The sequence below is a fragment of the Oncorhynchus tshawytscha genome, linkage group LG09 (genome assembly GCF_018296145.1).
Source record: "Oncorhynchus tshawytscha isolate Ot180627B linkage group LG09, Otsh_v2.0, whole genome shotgun sequence".
Classification (NCBI taxonomy): Eukaryota; Metazoa; Chordata; class Actinopteri; order Salmoniformes; family Salmonidae; genus Oncorhynchus; species Oncorhynchus tshawytscha.
The window spans coordinates 74,115,550-74,133,580 of record NC_056437.1 but is presented as its reverse complement, the minus strand read 5'-3'; the positions used below and the strand labels follow the sequence as shown (position 1 = coordinate 74,133,580).

The 18,031-nt window shown below is 42.4% G+C and overlaps 2 protein-coding genes across 4 annotated transcripts in view; one reads left to right on the top strand and one right to left on the bottom strand.

Annotated features, from left to right (window-relative positions):
* The window catches only part of ezh1 (enhancer of zeste 1 polycomb repressive complex 2 subunit), a 28,397-nt gene extending 22,332 nt beyond the window's left edge, over positions 1 to 6,065 (bottom strand). For both annotated transcript variants that reach the window (XM_024433205.2, XM_024433204.2), the window contains exons 1-7: positions 5,785 to 6,065; positions 4,530 to 4,704; positions 4,329 to 4,454; positions 2,971 to 3,093; positions 1,100 to 1,217; positions 626 to 838; positions 61 to 163 (exon numbers count right to left, since the gene is read on the bottom strand). In XM_024433205.2, coding sequence (XP_024288973.2) covers positions 61 to 163; positions 626 to 838; positions 1,100 to 1,217; positions 2,971 to 3,093; positions 4,329 to 4,454; positions 4,530 to 4,700 — 854 coding nt within the window. In that variant the 5' untranslated portion in view covers positions 4,701 to 4,704; positions 5,785 to 6,065. The remainder of the gene's footprint in view (positions 1 to 60; positions 164 to 625; positions 839 to 1,099; positions 1,218 to 2,970; positions 3,094 to 4,328; positions 4,455 to 4,529; positions 4,705 to 5,784) is intronic.
* A 4,717-nt stretch (positions 6,066 to 10,782) lies between these two features.
* On the top strand, positions 10,783 to 17,138 carry LOC112258675 (receptor activity-modifying protein 1). Of its 2 annotated transcripts, XM_024433202.2 has the most exons (6): positions 10,783 to 11,036; positions 11,888 to 11,950; positions 12,309 to 12,359; positions 14,491 to 14,529; positions 14,779 to 14,950; positions 15,213 to 17,138. In XM_024433202.2, exons 1-6 carry the CDS (start codon positions 10,970 to 10,972, stop codon positions 15,460 to 15,462), a joined length of 642 nt encoding a protein of 213 aa, XP_024288970.1. In that variant the 5' UTR covers positions 10,783 to 10,969; the 3' UTR covers positions 15,463 to 17,138. The 2 variants fall into 2 exon arrangements, with proteins under 2 accessions (XP_024288970.1, XP_024288971.1); XM_024433203.2 differs by lacking the exons at positions 10,783 to 11,036; positions 11,888 to 11,950; positions 12,309 to 12,359 and adding an exon at positions 13,992 to 14,171.
* The last annotated feature ends 893 nt before the right edge of the window (positions 17,139 to 18,031 follow it).

The following is an 18,031-nucleotide window of genomic DNA, read 5'->3' as shown; positions in this document are numbered from 1 at the left end:
ATGGTGAACACTAAGCAACGCTCGGCTAAGCACAGCACAGTTGTTGGGCACTTTTCTTACTTTTCCTTCAGCTCCTCCGTCGTACCCTTGTAGGGGAACATCGAGGCGATGGCCGTGAATATCTTATCATGCGGGATCTTCTTTTTGGCAGCCAAATCCCTCACTAAGGAAGGTAGTGAGAAGAAAAGCAAAGAGCAGATAATTAGCAACTCAACCACCCCTTTTCTAGTTCCAATTTCCCATTGAGATGTAATTGTATTTGCACTTTTTGCCATGTAAGCAATCATATTGGAACGATAGCAAAGTCCCAAGCCTACTGAGAAGGACTGTTTGTCCACGTGCTCTGTGTATTGAGAGAGTACCAATGAGTGTTTGTCATACTGATGTGTTCTGACACTGAGTGTCACTGAGTGTCTCTTCTCTCATGCCACTGATAAGAGTAAGAGGACAAGTCTATAGCAAATACAAATAAGATAGTCCAGCATAGTAAAACCAGTGACTCTCATATTGAAAACAGCACGTATTGCCTTTTGTTAGATAAGCATCCAATCACATCTAGGAGACATGAACAACTGTGTTAGATGTGGTTACATCTTTCAGTCAAAAGACTCTGGAGGACACTCACCCTCTATGACACTCCTCCTCTTCCTCCTGAAGAAGGCTGTGGGCCCCACCTTGGCCTCTTCAGTCCCTTCCCCAGCGCTCTTCCTCACCCCTTTCTCTTCCTCCTCTTTCCCCCCTTTCTCCTTCGCCTCCTCCTCTTCCTCCTCCTGGTCTGAGTACTGGCTCAAGGCCTCCACCAACTCTTTAAAGATCTCGTCGTTGATGAACCCTCCCTCTGGGAGACAAACCACACAGTCAAAAATGTCAGCACCCACTGATGACATCATGCAATATACGTCAGCACATATCCCCTAAACAATTAAGATTTCCCCAGCAGCACACAGCAACGCACGTACTGTACCGATGACCTCCCGGAGCCCGCCTAACCCCCACGTCTCCAATAATATAACTCTGTGATAGATCAGACTGACAGTGTGCGTAATCGAAACAGGACAGAAAGGATGATATCCCTAGTCTAGGTAGGTAGGCAGGTCACCTCTGTCTCCATGGACACCGTCATAGTTGTCGATGAGCTCCTCCAGGAAGGCCTCGTCCTGCTCCAACACCTCGTCTCCCATGTAGGGGATGTTATGGAGGAACGTCTCATCCTCCACCTAGGAAACCATTTTTTATTTTTTTTATTTTATTTAACTAGGCAAGTCAGTTAAGAACAAATTCTTATTTACAATGGCGGCCTACCCCGGCCAAACCCGGACAACGCTGGGCCAATCGTGCGCCACCCTATGGGACTCCAAATCACGGCTGGATGTGATGCAGGTTGTTCTGTATTTGTACTATTTTCTACATTGTAGAATAATAGTGAAGGCATCAAAACTATGAAATAACACATATGGAATAATATAGTATCCAACAAAAGTGTTAAACAAATCAAAATATATTTTATATTCTTCAAATAGCCACCCTTTGCCTTGATGACAGCTTTGCAAACTCTTGGCATTCGCGCAAACAGCTTAAACTGGAAAGCTTTTCCAACAGTCTTGAAGAAGTTCCCACATATGCTGAGCACTTGTTGGCTGCTTTTCCTTCACTCTGCGGTCCGACTCATCCCGAACCATCTCAATTGGGTTGAGGTCGGGTGATTGTGGAGGCCAGGTCATCTCATGCAGCACTCCATCACTCTCCTTCTTGGTAAAATAGCCCTTACACAGCCTGGAGGTGTGTTGGGTCATTGTCCAGTTGAAAAACAAATGATAGTCCCACTAAGCCCAAACCAGATGGGATGGCATAACACTACAGAATGCTGTGGTAGACATGCTGGTTATACGTGCCTTGAATTCTAGATAAATCACACGGGTCGGCAGCAAAGCACCCCCCACACCAAAACACCTCCTCCTCAATGCTTTACGGTGGGAAATACACTTGCGGAAATCATTCGTTCACCCACATCGCGTCTCACAAAGACACCTTTAACATGGCGGTTGGAACCAAAAATCTTCAATTTGGACTCTAGACCAAAGGACAAAATTTCCACTGGTCTAATGTCCATTGTTCCTCTTTCTTGGCCCAAGCAAGTCTCTTTTTCTTATTGGTGTCCTTTAGTAGTGGTTTCTTTGCAGAAATTTGACCATGAAGGCCTGATTCACTCAGTCTCCTCTGAACAGTTGATGTTGAGATGTGCCTGTTGCTCGAACTCCGTGAATAATTTTATTTGGCCAGAAATTTCTGAGGCTGGTAACTCTAATGAACGTATCCTCTGCAGCAGAGATAACTTTGGGTCTTCCTTTCCTGTGGCGGTCCTCATGAGAGCCAGTTTCATCATAGCGCTTGATGGTTTTTGCGACTGCACTTGAAGGATCGTTCAAAGTTCTTGAAAATGTTCCGTATTGACTGACCTTCATGTCTTAAAGTAATGATGGATTGTCGTTTCTCTTTGCTTATTTGAGCTGTTCTTGCCATAATATGGACTTGGTCTTTTACCAAATAGGGCTATCTTCTGTATACCACCCCTACCTTGTCACAACACAACTGATTGGCTCAAACACATTAAGGAAAGAAATTCAAAAAAATAACTTTTAAGAAGGCACGCCTGTTAATTAAAAAAGCATTCCAGGTGACTACCTCATGAAGCTGGTTGAGAGAATGCCAAGAGTGTGCAAAGCTGTCATCAAGGCAAAGGGTGGGTATTTGAAGAATCTCAAATATAAAATATATTTTGATTTGTTTAACACTTTTTTGGTTACAATATGATTCCATATGTGTTATTTCATTGTTTTGATGCCTTCACTATTATTCTACAATGTAGAAAATAGTAAAAATAAAGAAAAACCCTTGAATGAGTAGATGCTCTAAAACTTTTGACCGGTAGTGTATACTGAATGTGTGTGTGTTGTCGGGAAATCCCCATACCATGAAGTTCTGCTGCAGAGGGGACCAGGAGTACATGAAGGGGATTCCTGCCACGGTCGTCAGGGGCCGCATGGCAACCGCCTGAGCTTTAAACACTGGGAAGCCAAACTCCACCATGCACAACTGTGATTGGACCAGAGACAGATGGGGGAGTATGAGGACAGACCAACACTGGATTATAACCAACAGGTAGGCTACTATTACCCAAATGGATAAAGACAATGCTATATCCACTGACACTACTCTGAAATGAACTAGGAAACAAATACCAAGACAATAGAGGAGAGCATAGTGAGAATTTCAGGAACACAAGATGCTGCTCTGTCTGCCTCCAGGCTGTTTTCATCATAGGTTCTGAGAGAGTTTAGTTATTGACCTCAGTAAGGCCGCCTCATGAACCCTTTTTGGCAGCTCAGCATCTCCCTGAAAAGGGATGAAACATCACAGTCCTCTGTCGGCCTGATGGGAGAGCAGACCCTGGCCTGGTTAATGAGGCAGGAGTCAGAATGGGCTTTAAAGGGCTAGTTAATGGCCAAAATGTAGATTTCCCCTTAAATACACATACACAAAAGTAAATCTTCTTCATGAGATGGCCATAAATAATAACTGGTAGTGCTGCAAAAATGTTGAAAGGTCTAGAACTAACCTTATAAAGGTTTACTAACCTTATAAAGGTGTACAAACTCAAGTACATTGCACAAACATTATGGAAAATCTGATATTATTTTTGTCTTATTCAACAAAAGTGGCACAATAGGGCTCGAAATGACGACTTACTGGAAGATTTCACCTTTCTTATAACTGTAAAATAAACGTGATCATACAAACATTCTCTGGGCAATCCAGAGACACCATTCAAATGTGTGCAGACCAACAATGTCTACAACTCCTGGATTGCTGGTGCAATGAGAGGCTTCGAAGCCACCGGTCGGCCATATTGGCACTCCGCAGTAGGAGCAGTCCTCCATAGGAATGAAAGGAATTCTAAAGTATTTCAATTAAATGTTTCAAAGACAAAATGACATGTATTTATGTATTTGGTGCAGACTCGTTACAACCTCATATTTAAGCACTAAGTGATTCTGTCCATCTGTGACTAAGAGAAAGTGGTCTGGTTTCAATTCTCAGAAATGATTTTGGATTTATTCCTGTTGAGAGCTATAAATCCATCTGAGAACATCAATGCGAGATGAAACTGCTATTGTTGCATCTGCTAGACTCTCCCGTTTCATAAGAGCTATTGCAAGCGCAGCTACGAGGTTCACTGGCACAGGAAATCGTTGTTTTGTCTGGATAGGCTAGAAAATGTGATGCATCGCCTCCTACTGTACGTCTCTCTATCCTTTTGTCTCACTCACCTTTTTGCCGGGTATCGCTCCACCTGGGGTAGACAGGGGAACTGACTGGATCCTCAGCTTGGACCACTCCTCGTTCAGAAGGTTGGTACGTTCCTCTATCTTCTGCCGGTTGGACATGAACAAGGCCTGGAAAAGACAGGAAATGTAAGAAGAGTTTGTAATACCTATACACACAATCTCTCTCTCTCTCATTATCCTTACCTTGACCTCCTCTGCATTTTTAAAGCGTTTCAGCTGACGGAGTCGCATGTACTCAGACTTCACCCTCTTCCTCCACTCCAACAGGCTACGGGAGGGTATGTTGGAGGCAGGACAAGGTGTTGGGGTTGGGATCAGGGCCAGGACTGGGTCTGAGACAGGGGCCTCCTCCATGGTCCTGCACAATGATATAAATGAATGGAGTTACTGACACAAATACAAATCACATGGAAGTGCCCTGTTCAATCATGCTAAAGAACACTTTTCTATTTCACCAATTCTTCAGGGTCAGTTTTTGTGTTGTTAGAAGTAGTATTAAAGGAGGATATCGCTGTTGGTGTGAGTGTGGTGTGTGAATTGGTTGTGCCTAACTCCAAAAACACGTTTTACTTGGATCTGGGATGTGATAACATCAATGGAAATTGGAAAAGTACATTTCCAAGAGCTTCCCGTAAGAGAAGTGATTCAGCCCCCCACACACACACACACACACACACACACACACACACACACACACACACAGACACAGACTCACACAGTCAAACGAAACGCATGACTCAAACTTCTGCATGCTTGTGCGTGAGCGAACCACCGCCCCCTTCTGTTAGCAAAAGCACCAAGGACTGCATTAAAAAAGGCTTAAAAAACCACCTTCCAGTGCATCCTGGTCAGCGCTATAATGTGCCATTCGTAATCTTATCATGTGGGACTAGAACAACGGAATCATAAAATAACGGGCCTATAATAAAGTGAAACCTCAAGCACGTCAAACTTGTCATATACCTAGACCAAATGGCAGTCTGAAAAACACGTTCTCCCCTACACATACAACATTAGTAAAAGTGGGCGTTTCTCTTCTGAAAACCAATATGAAAACAGAGCAGCTAAGTGCGTAGTACACTTTTCTAGGATTTCATAACCTCTTCTGCAGAATTCTATAACCCAATCCCACAAAAATGTTGTGGGATTGGTGAGAAGCAAAATAAATGTCGCGCTGCGTAAAGGCTTTTCGTTTTCAGGGCAAATGAGTCGTATCAACCGTACCAGGCATTAGCCTTCCTTAGAATCCTACACCAACAGTCGATAACAGAAGTCACAGACGTTGATGCATCGCCTATCCATTTCAATTATGTTCGTTTTACGCAATGGACAGCTTTCACGCCCAACCAATAACATTATAATGTGATATTTCTAATGCGCTTCTCTGGGATGCGCGCACACATGTTCAGTTTTGATACAGTGTCGCAGTTAGAAATACCTTTAAGGATCCTCGTGTCCTCTTATTTGTAGCGACTTGAGCTCGCCACTAAAGCGTTGAACTCCCCGTTTGAAATCCACCATAAAATACGGATTTCTTCGCTACGGACGCGGAGTAAATAATAGGGTCCGTGTATTTGGGTTCACACGCCGATGGGATCCGAAGATTCCTATGTCGTCCGCAAGCATGCTGAAATTGAAGTTGTACAGTTAAAAGCTGCGCACTTAACTGGCTCAGTTAGAGAGTGACGTCTTTATTATGATCACTCTGTGCTTGGTAGCTGGACTGGGGTAAAAAGCGTGCGACTTGAAAGTATATGGACATTTGGATAGCCCACATGTAGCTTATGAATAATTCAACTCACAAGGGCTACACGCCTGCTATAAGGCTACTACTAACGTTATTACTACTATCAGAATACTAATACTATTAGTCAACTATTACATAGGCGACTAAGCTACAATAGGCTACTAATAACTAGTGGATAATACTAATTTATGAAAATGGTACAGTTGATAGGTAGTCATAATGATGATGTTTAATATGTTTATTATTTGTTCATATAATGAGATATATATATTTTTAAAGTTCAATAGAACAAATGCCTATACCTATATGGATGTAATGCATTTTAATATGAGTGTCAGGTGATGGTATTTGGGAAGGGTATAGTAACATCATTCGTTCATCACCAATAACCTTTGCTCTCATACTGTATATTGGTAAGGTACTGTTGTATTTTTCCATAATTCATGTATACATGTCATACACATTTATACAGGGGTAAGAGTAAACATATGTTATCAATGAGTATTGTTCCTCAGTCATTCATGGAAGAGGAAGCCTCCAGCCTCTAGTCTAGCGCATGTTGTTTTCCTTCTCTCCGGGGGCGGGTGTGCAGTGCGAGCTGGGGCTGTGGCACACTACTCATAGTCACGTGATTCTCAGAGGAAGGAGAAATCGCCTGATCCAGTAACACAGACAACCCAGCGGCCCGGCCAGGCCAATGTTAGCTGTGTTCAACAGTCAGTGCTCATTGAACAGTAGCCTGGCCTACCATTAGAGACGTACTGCTTTTTATGATACACTATGTCTGTTTATATTAAATGGCAAATAACTGTCTGGAGGAGAGACAGAAAAGACTCTATGCAAAGCATAATCTATTATAGAGTGTTCATAAATACCATAGAAACAGTTAATAGATACATATTACATCATGATGCTTTATAAATTAAGTACTGTGGAGGTAGGAGTGAAAACTAACAAAACTGCTGGTGAATGTGAACCCTGCTCTTTTTTTTCCCATACACAAGATGGCGCTGTAGGGCTACTTTTATTAAAGTTCTCCATTATATTAGTTGTACCAATATCACTACATTAGGCCTACATTTCTTCCAGGGTGTAGAATGACAAGTCTACGGCGAGTTTATGATCAGGCCATTGGGTGATAGTGTAAGTGATAAAACAGGGGTGGGCCGAATGACAAGCAACAGGATGGAAAAAGGATAACATAATCCACTTCAAAACACCAGGCCCAACCAGAATAAAATAGTGATTAAGTAATGAAATCATCTTCAAAACACCAGGCAAACCAGAATAAAAGAGTGATTAAGTAATGAAATCATCTTCAAACACCAGGCAAACCAGAATAAAAGAGTGATTAAGTAATGAAATAATCTTCAAAACGCGTCTAGTTGCTGTCTTTTGACGTAAACCATATGCTCAGTCTTTACTGTCTATCATCGGGCATAATTGATCCTTTATTGATCATGGATTCACATTTAGCACAGTATGTCCAGGCCACCTACAATGGAATCATTTTTTTGTGTACAATTAGTTCTGATTCTCACTCATAGTTACTGGCGGTGTATTCCTGGGGCCATTAAGCATCTCAGAGTAGGAGCGCTGACTTGCCTTTTAGATCCTAGATCAGCACTCCTACTCTGAGATGCTTGATACATACAGCCCCTGATCTGTAACTCTGACACTGCAGACAGTAAGGCTGTTTCAGTGTGTCACCTACAGTGCTCTTCTTACGGTGCGTTTTTCTCTGCCCGCTCTCTCTCTTTCCTGGCACATCCACATTGGTGCTTGACCTGGGCCGTGAGGAGTTTATCCTAGACTGTGAAACAATAGCCAACATGAGAAAGCAAGAAGATATGCTTGAGAGCGAGGCCCTTATCAGCGGAAAGTTCTTAATTGAGCTCTATGCAAACGGTGTGTGTAACTCTTGGCACCTGGAAAGAGGGTTTTATATGGTCAGATGTGCGAGTGGAGATGGATCAGTTCAGAGGCCTATCGGTGCAGATGGCGAATTACACTACACGGTTATTAATCATCTCAAATCATTCTCTGATTGAGGTGCTGAGCTAAGCGTTTTTCGACATTCCTCAAAATATGCTTGTGTCTTGTAGCCCATTGAACATTGATTTGAGCCTCCCAGTGGAATCGTTTGGTGGAAGCTGATCAGCTAGAGAGAGAGGAAGTGTAGCTGAGTTTATGGTGGAAATTCTATGATAGCACCAATAGTACAGATGATATGTGTTGTATTACCCCTTGATGACTCTGTGCAGATTCAGTTTAGCTAATGTACTCAAGTCCTTAAACGTTGGAGGTTTATTCAATCAGCTGTAAAGAGAAAAACAAATCATTGATCGGTGTTGAAATGTGGAAGTCATTTTGGCCCAGAGTCCTAGCAACCTCAGTCCCAGCTGAGGCAGACAGTACATCAGTGACGTGGATGAATGCATCATGAATGCGTCATTCTTTGTGTGTACTGGAGGGCCCAGAAGTGTCTCAATGTACTACTGCAGCTCTGTGGATATGCCAATGACAGCCTAGCAGGGGGTGAGACATTCCACAGAACTACTGCTGGGGGGAGAGATTTGTCATCAGCCATTACTTCACATAGTAAATACAGAAACACGAAAACATATCTCCTCTCATCACCAGCTGGGACCTCCCCCACACACCTTGTGCTGACAGTGACAGAAAACCCCAAACATATTTGACTTATGTACACTTCACTGTTAATGTTAAGTTAATAAACGTTTCCCTACAAACAAAGTGAAGTTGATATAAGTTTCCTTACAAACTTGATTCAGCTCCGTCTGTTTCTCACAAGGAGCTCTAGCCTTGAGACATAACAGAATAGCATCAAAAACAAATATTGACAATTTGTGTTGTCAAAGAGCATGATGAAGCTATCCATTTCAGCCTTTGAAAAGTTTATAGTTTTCCACTTCAAGCAAGGTACACTGAGTGTACAAAATATTAGGAACACCTTCCTAATAATGAGTTGCACCCCCTTTTGCCCTCACAACAGCCTCAATTTGTTGAGGCATGGACTCTGCAAGTTGTTGAAAGTGTTCCACAGGGATGCAGGCCCATGTTGATTCCAATGTTTCCCACAGTTGTGTGAAGTTGGCTGGATGTTCTTCTTTGGGGGACCGTTCTTGATGCACACAGGAAACTATTGAGCATTAAAAAAAACAGCAGCGTTGCAGTTCTTGACATACTCAAACCAGTGCACCTGGCACATACCACCATACCCCACTCATACCCCGTTCATCTACACTGATTGAAGTGGATTTAATAAGTGACATCAATAAGGGATCATAGCTTTCACCTGGATTCACCTGGTCAGTCTATGTTATGGAAAGAGCAGGTGTTCCTAATGTTTTGTACACTCTGTGTATATCCAGTCTATATGAATAGACACCCACACATTTTTGACAGCTGAAGTCTATTAGGTTGTATTTTTGTGTTTCAAAGAAAGATATTTGTGTAAAGAATGCAACTCAGAAAAATGTCCCCGGAGCGTACATATCCATTCTGGCTGGACTTGGAATTGGTAAAATTGTTGAGCTGACATGATACTACTCTAACCCAAGGATTTTAGGTCAATGTCAGATGAATTTGAGGGACCAGTTTACAACTAAACCATTTACTTCAGAGGCTGAAATATGATGCTTTAAACCATATATAGCAAAAAAAAAGTTTGTCAATTTGCTCAAACTATTATTGAAAATATTTTGCCTGTTTATCTGGTCAGTGGTGATTTAAAATAATGCTCTGTCTGGCCCATTAATTGAAACATGACTGAAACTGGAAAGGAGTCAAAGTGGACTCTATATCATTAACATACTTTACTCAACCAAAACAAGAAATATAACTGTCATCTGTCAATAACAAAACCCTTTTCCATAGTTTAACAATCATCTATATTATAGTTCACCCAACTTCGGATATCTTGGTGTAACTGCTAAGGTGTTGGTTTGACAGTTGTTGGACCAGGGTTGTGTCCTGGTCGGTGCTATGCCTGAATTCGCTACACTGGTTCAGCTTAAATAGTTCAGCTGCAATGTGATTTCTAGTTTGCTCAACATTTGGACATATTATTGTAGCTGAACCTAAATTAATTCTCAAGTTGAATTGTATGTTCCCTCAACCTAAAATGGAAAGTTGAGTGAACATACAATTCAACTTGAGAATTTATGTTGGTTTGGCTAATATGTAAAAATAAAGAAAGTCGCACACTCTAATTATGCTCCAACCGACATTTCAACGTCGTCGATAATATGCCCAAATGTTGAGCAAACTGGAAATTGTATTGCAGCTAGTTGCTGTGAGAATTTTTAAGTTTAATCAACAGATATAGAATAAAAATGGTTTTACAGTGTATTGGAACACATATTAGTCTGAAAATCAGTTTACTCACAGGATTTGAGCAAGTGAGAAAGTCTACAGGATCATCAGCTAGTCAGCAGTCTATTTTCAAAACGAAGACCTTCAGTGACTACTGGTACAGATGTCTGTTCCTTCCAAACTGAACGTCTAATAGAGTGTGAGGAAGCATTGAAGTAGAGAGACAGAGAGAGAGAGAAACTAGGAAAAGGAGTGTGAGGGAGAGGGAGAGAGCGAGAGAAAGAAAGAAAGAGAGCAGTTGAGTGAGAAGGAGAGAAAGAGAATAGGAGAGAGATGGATGGATTGTATTGTAAGTGGTAGTGGGCTACAGTAGCTCTCCCCTTGTCTGGGGCTGTCTGTCCCATTGTGGGAACCCGCCCAAGCCGCCCATCCTAGGAAACGAGAGCTTCCTGTTGTTTTATAGAGCTTTCCTGCAGAAAGGTTGAGATATGTAATCTGGGTCCACCAGGGAAGAGGAACAGAGCAGTGTCAGGCAGAAATGAAAGCCCCTAATCCGTCTCCCATGTCTTCTTCTTCTTTCTCCTTTCTGCCTCTTCTTCTCTGGGGTAAGTAGATGATTTACAGAGTACTATATGTATGTAAAGACGGCCAGAGGTAGAGAGAAGTATGTTGAACTACTGAGAAAAAAAGTATGTAAAATATTGCCCTAGATTTCACCTCTTACAGTAAGTGGAATGCTTAGAAGCTCACGGTGAAGTAAGGGATTGTAGTAAGAGCTTGGCAGATCTAATATTAGATTATTGTTTTAAGTTGCCTAAACTAAGTGATTTTGATTTGTTAAAAACATTTTCATGCTCCAATGTTGAAGAAGCAGAGGTTAAATATAGGTATGATGATGTTATGGATCTGGTGTCTTTCTTGAAGATTATAAGCAGATTTGTTGTTCTAATTTATATGATCTGTTTTTTTTTACCAACAAATACACAAGATATGTGATTGAGATAATCACGGTCTTCACAGAACACAATGTCACAATAACGGTTTAATAAGGGACACCTCAGCTTTAGACTCAATTTCCCAGACCAGATCACTCTACAAAAAAAAAACGTTTCAAAAAGTATTCAAAGACTAAATGAAAAAGTTTGTGTTTGAGGAAATGGCTGAACTGTTTCAGACTTTATTCAGAGAACAAAGGGAGGATACACTCCCTGCCACTGACCAGCTCTCTCTCTTCATTTGTTTCTCTTTCCCACTCCTCTCTTTCTGTCTCTCCTATATGTTCATCAGTCTTCTATATGTAAAAAAAAATAATACACATCTGTCTGCTAATTTCTGTATTGCTTGTGTTTGTCTTTGTTTATTTCGCTGACTGTGCACGTGTGAGAATGTGAGTGCACACTTTTCTGTCAAGAACTCTCCTGGTGACATTGTCCTTGTTTTGTGTCTGTCCCTGTAGCACTGAGCTCTACAGCAGCTGGCCTGATAGGACATTATGAGGCGCCACAAGCTACCACACCAGGTAACTAACTGTTGTCCTCTTCTCGTGGTCTCTACGTCAACTAACACAACTCATCTATGTCAACTAGTGTTAAAGACCAAGGGAACAACAACAAATGTTTTTTGTTAGACTGTCTTCACTTTGATGGGGGTCCCATTGGGGTCCCGTGTGGCTCAGTTTGTAGAGCATGGCTCTTGCAACGCCAGGGTTGTTGGTTTTATTTCAACAGGGGACCTGTACAAAAAAGTATTCAAATGTATGCACTCACTACTGTAAGTCGCTCTGGAGAAGAGTGTCTGCTAAATGACTAGAATGTAAATGTACTGATGAATACATTTACAGCAATACTATTAAACAGTATGTTATTCTCATCAACTAGGTTTCACTTCACGGCATGACTCAACAACATATGCAAACTACCAACACCACGGTAAGTTACCAGATTAATTGAACACTTTTTAGGCAACAATTTAACACCTATTTCACAATATTGGTATTACACAACATAATGATCACAGATGGATTATGTTGGAAATGTTTGTAATGGTGTAGCACCCCATTAACGTTCGAAACAAACATTACCATCGAGGTTTGTCCTTCGTCATCTCTATCGCGCAACGCTTTGATGTGAAATTATATTTGAATCCATGGGGGACTCTGTTGGACAAGCACTGTAAACACATGGGTTCAGAACAGAACTGGCCAACCTCTTAAAAAAATTAAAAAGACAACTGAGATGCAGCTCTCTGCCAAGAGTCCTAGGCTTCTAGCATACCGTGAAGCCAAGACAAACCTGTGGGGAGGTCCCCACCGTTGTGGGGTTAGCAGCAGCTGACATAAGGCCCGTAATTGTCTGGGGTCAAAGGTTAACTGAAGCCTAGTTACAGGCAGCCCCCCCACCTGGTCTGCACTTCCTGTATTTGTTAGCCATTCGCCCCATGTGATGGCTGTGTTATAAACAAGAACTCTAGAGTTGTGAAACAACTGGAACTTTGGAGCAGCTAGTCCCCCTTCACTGTTCCTCACCCTATGATTTCCCTTTTCTCTCTCTCCGCTCCCCTCCAACTCACCCAACTCTGAGCTCCTCCTCTGCTGAAAAGACACATTTCCTGATGTCATTACTAAATCAAAACCGTTGCTCAGCGAACAGATGGTGTTCAGGGGCCCAACCACATTGTGTAGCATAGATTGTCCTGAGAATACATCCTCTAAATCTTTTTAAAGTCACTTTAAATGTTATTATTTCATACCAGTAATCGACAAAGACTTATTTTGAAAAACGTCCTTTTTGATAAGGAGCTTGAGGTATGAATAATCGTTTTAGTGATGATGAAGAAGTGGTCTAATGCGTTGTCTTTGAAGAGCAGTATGAAACAGAGACAGTAGTCTCCTGAGGTAACAGTCATGCAGCTCCACATGGCTCAATGTACTAAATAAAGATCCAGGAGGAGTCCACCCATATTCCCAGGCTTATCCTATTGTGTGAACGCTGAAAGTCCTATTGAGTTGGAGATTTGCATTACTTGCCTGTGGCTGTGGGGCAGATAGAGAGTAGGTCTTTGCAAACAGCTGGCTGACTCTAATAACGTCTTCCAGATACAATCACATTAACCCAGATATGAATCCACAGCCGTCTGCACAGCACACCGTGCGTAGTCATGATTACATCCACCCTAAACGCCCCGGCCCTAAATGTTTACTTATGTTTCCGATTTGGCAGAGGCAGCCCTCAAGGCAAATAAATCACAAGCTGCAAGTCAGCCAGGCCTTTGACTGTGAGAAATGGAGACTAAAAAGCCCAACTAGAGTTAAAGAGTAAAGGGTTTTCAGATGTGAGTCCAGCCCAACTTGGGTGTGCTCCCTTTTATTTGAGAGAGAGAGAGAGAGAGGACAGTCTTTTGAGCCTCCACCCCTTTAAAAGGCAAGACAGTCCTAAAGAAATGCACTGGAGAGGGTAAGAGCTTGCTGCCAAGGCGCAGGGCAGACAGACAGATCCCCGAGGAACATCTGGTAACCTAACCGCGGGTAACACCGATCTGACATCTGGTAACCGAGGGTAATGCCGTGTCTAGCTGCTTCCACCCCTATCTAGTTTCCTGTTATGCCTTGCAGGGCTCGGTGTTAGAAGTTCAGGCTCAGTCTAGATGGTCGTCAGTCAGTAGGGGAAACTCTCCTATGTTCACGTTCTCTGACATGAAGGGAGCGCTTGTTTTCTTTGCGGTGCTCCTCTCTGTTCTTTCTGGTGAGTGTGTGGGCTCGGCCCGGGCGGCAGCGAACGCACGTCTCGCGTTGCTGGACATTCAGAATGAGTTTCTGACACGATGTGCGGCAGTAAAGATAACATTCATTGCATGCTTCGTTTTGATTGGGATCTTAAATGTTACATTGGTCATTTGAAAAACTTTTCTAGAAGATTTGATCATTCTTTTAAAAAATATGTTGAATGACACAGCTGTTCAGTCTGTCTGTTTGAGAGGCCGTTTTTAACAGACATTTCTGTTGTGATTACAACCATTGATCAGTCAAATGTCTACAAATGTATTGTCCTTTTCTCTTCTCAGGCGTTAGCCTCGAAGATAGAGGATTCTCCCGTGGATTAGGTGGGCCATTATTACCTTTCTGACTCTACATGTAGGCTATTTAATAGTGTTAAATCAGAGGTGACACTGCTGTTTCTGCTTGCTGTTAAATCAACATAAGGTCAGACTGGGACTTGTTAGTAATAATGTGTAACCATGAATCTTCTAGACATTCTTCTAATCCCTTATTTTAAGGATTCATTTTTGACGATTGCATAATTTTAAAGAACTGATTTTCTAACTTACAGTATTCTCTCTCTTATTGTACAGGTTGTGGGAATAAGTATGTTAATTGTGAAGAATACTGTGAAATTTGTGTGTATTTTCACACAAGGACGGAGTGCTACACGACCTTATTTAAGGAAACCTGCTACAGTCCTTTTGTAGGTGGCATGGAGTTATTAAACAACACAGACTGGTGCAACTGGAACAATGTGAAGAGGTAGGCCTAAATGCTTATTTGAATCCACTTATTGTTCTGTTTAATTTGTTTCTGATCCAACTTATCATGCCATTGGTCTTGCATTATCACATGCTTAGTTCAAACAGTAGTTTTGAGAAACCCAACACACAGTCAAGTGAAATCAGAGTTAACTCACTCATTAATGATCAATCCATACCATGAAACTCTTAATAATGTCTTTCAGAGCACATAATGTTGCCCTCTCTTGTACTAATAGTACCCCTCGTATTCCTCCCTGTAGGATGTATAACACCTTCACCATGTGCACGGAGGAGATAGCAGAGTGTCTGCTGATCCCCTGGCCCAACAGGATGGTGGAGAATGAGTTTGTAAACATCCACTCCAGGTTCTTCCCGGACTGTCCCAACGAGGGGCTGAGCGACCCCCCGCCCAGCATCGTGTTTGCCCTGGTGATGACCCCCATCTGCCTCATCCCCATCATGGTGGTCCTGGTGGTGCTAAAGACCAAGAACGGAGATGGCAGCTCCTGATAGGACGTCCTGGATCCGTCCTCATCCACCCTGCCTCACCTCCATGTTCAGACTCACTCTCTCCATCCCCTGTGGATTCAAGACTGGGACCATTGACTCAACTATTTTACAGAGAACTGCTTAGCATCTTCCACCCACTGATGATTGGCTTAGCTCTGTGGAGTCCTACCAAAACAATCTCACAGCCCAAACACCTGACACATGACCTTTTTGGATGCACTGATACAGAATGAGTTGTACCACATGAGCATCGTCCAAGGACACAGGGGTTCAAGAAAGGGTCCATCAGTGTTGTGTAGAGTGTCAGGTCAACATCCTCAGGGTTGCTTCTTGAAAACTCATCTTCTCCTCATTCCTCGATGCTACTCTAACCAAAAGTGGCGACAGCCATGTAAATGTTTCGACTTCCTACACACCTTAGGAAAGTATTTAAGATAGTAGGGTTCATGGACTTATGTCATTCTTGACAATCCATTCCATGACCATCTCCATCTTGTGCCAGATGTGAACCCTAACACTGACTATGCTAAAATGGTTACGTTCTTTACAATATTTTGATATTATATAGTGGAATTCCTACCCTCTGGCTGGGAAAACGTGAGTCTCGCATTGCTGGACATTCCAATAGAGTTGATAACCAAAGACAAAGGCTTTCTGTTTGAGGAATCCCCACTCTCCATTTACTGTACACTCAGAAAAAAAGGTGCTAAATAGAACAAAAAAGGGTTCTTCTGCTGTCCACATAGAACCCTTTGAAGAACCCTTTCTGGTTCCAGGTAGAATCCTTTTAATAGAACCCCTTTGGGTTCAAAGTAGAACCCTTTCCACAGAGGGCTCTACATGGAACCCAAAAGAGTTGTGCCTAGAACCAAAAGGTTTTTTCTTAGAGTGTAGTTATCCATATAGGATCTCCATGTTTATTTCTGTATGTAACTACAGAACAAAACGGGATGTACCCTCTCACCTGATAGCTTTCCTCTCCTTGAATGTGTTTTGTGTATATTGGAGAGCCCTCTTTGCCCCCGAGTGTAAGGTTAAGAATGTATGTGGTACGGGGTGGGTGTAGGAAGGCCATGATGAAGGGGGTTGGCCAAGCATCAGTCTGTGTTGGGGTCAGGAACTAGACACAAAGGGTGGGTAGCCTACGCCCAACATGTAGTCTATGAGATCTGTTTCCAGGAATTGTCTATTTCCCAGCATTAAGGGCCCAGCGCCTCAACCTCTCTCTCTCTCTCCCTCTTGACAATGACGGCCCCCACTGTCGCCCATGATGAGCCAGTCGACGCATGCCTGAGAGTTGAATCAAGCATTAGATCAAAAGACGACAAACATTTAGTCCCCCCCCCCGGCTCAGTGTAGCAGTGAGCACTGACTGAAGACAGAAGGAAAAACGAATGTCTATCTCTCCTCTACTTAAACGGTGTAAGAACGGTTTGTCTCATTTTTTATTATTGTTGTCGTGAATGACACTGAAAGCATTGAGTTGCATTCAGTTTCAGAAACAAAGAAATATGTATGCTTATGTATTGTATTTCTGCTCTTACTCTGGACATAAGACGTCCTGGACTTTGTACTGTCTGTGAGAGGGGTGTGGGTCTTAGTCAAAGCATAGCCTCTTTCCTTACACAATGTACTGTATATAATTTTATTTTGCAATTAAATATATTAAAGCCAAAGGCCTAATCACTTGACTTTGTTTTGAACGCTACGGAAATGGATTGTAGAAGTAGATATTGTATTTTCGTGAAGTCTCCGAACTGGATCTAATTGGTTTAAACCCCCTGCCTTAATGGAATGCACAGCTGATAACGCCATGGATGATCCATCAAGTTTTTACTCATTTAGACCCAGTGCAGAGATGGGTGTTATTGTGAAATCTAAATAGACCCTTTGCCCTTCACCATATAGGGCACTCTTGTAGATAAAATAAATAAAAAGTATTTACCCTGTCTTGTGACTGCATGGGTGGTATTTTCACCATTCTTTATTGCAGTCCTACAAGAGTCCATTGAAGCTGTTTTACTCACATAACATAGCTGGTGTGTTTCAGTGTGAGGTCTCCTCTCTAAGAAAGAAGTGACAGCAGCTGTGTAATCCCCACCCTTATCTGGCATAGACAAGTCAGGCTGGGTGGGGTGGGAAAGTGTGTTTGATGGCCCTCTTCCTCTCTAGAAGTCAGGTCATCCTCACCCCAGCCCTCCTAGAGACCTCACCCACCTCCAGTGTCACTCTTCAGGTCCCAGTGGGTTTGAATCATAGAATTTGAATTCCTAGAATGGACACTCCCATGGTCAGAGGGCATACTGTATGTCCATTCTGTGAACTATATGCGTATGGTCATAGCACACCTTACCATGCAGGACCAGCCAGTTAGAGCTTCCCATGTTTCTGCAAGGACCCAATATGCAGAGATCTCGTAATACATAGAGATATATACTTCAGCTGCTGGCTTCCCACCTCTCCTCCTTTTGCCTTTGATCAGGTTTTTGCTCCAACACCAAGCCATTGTGAGGTGTGTGGTTGTGTCAGTGGTTGTAGGGGTCATTAAAGGGACACGAGCTTCAGCTTT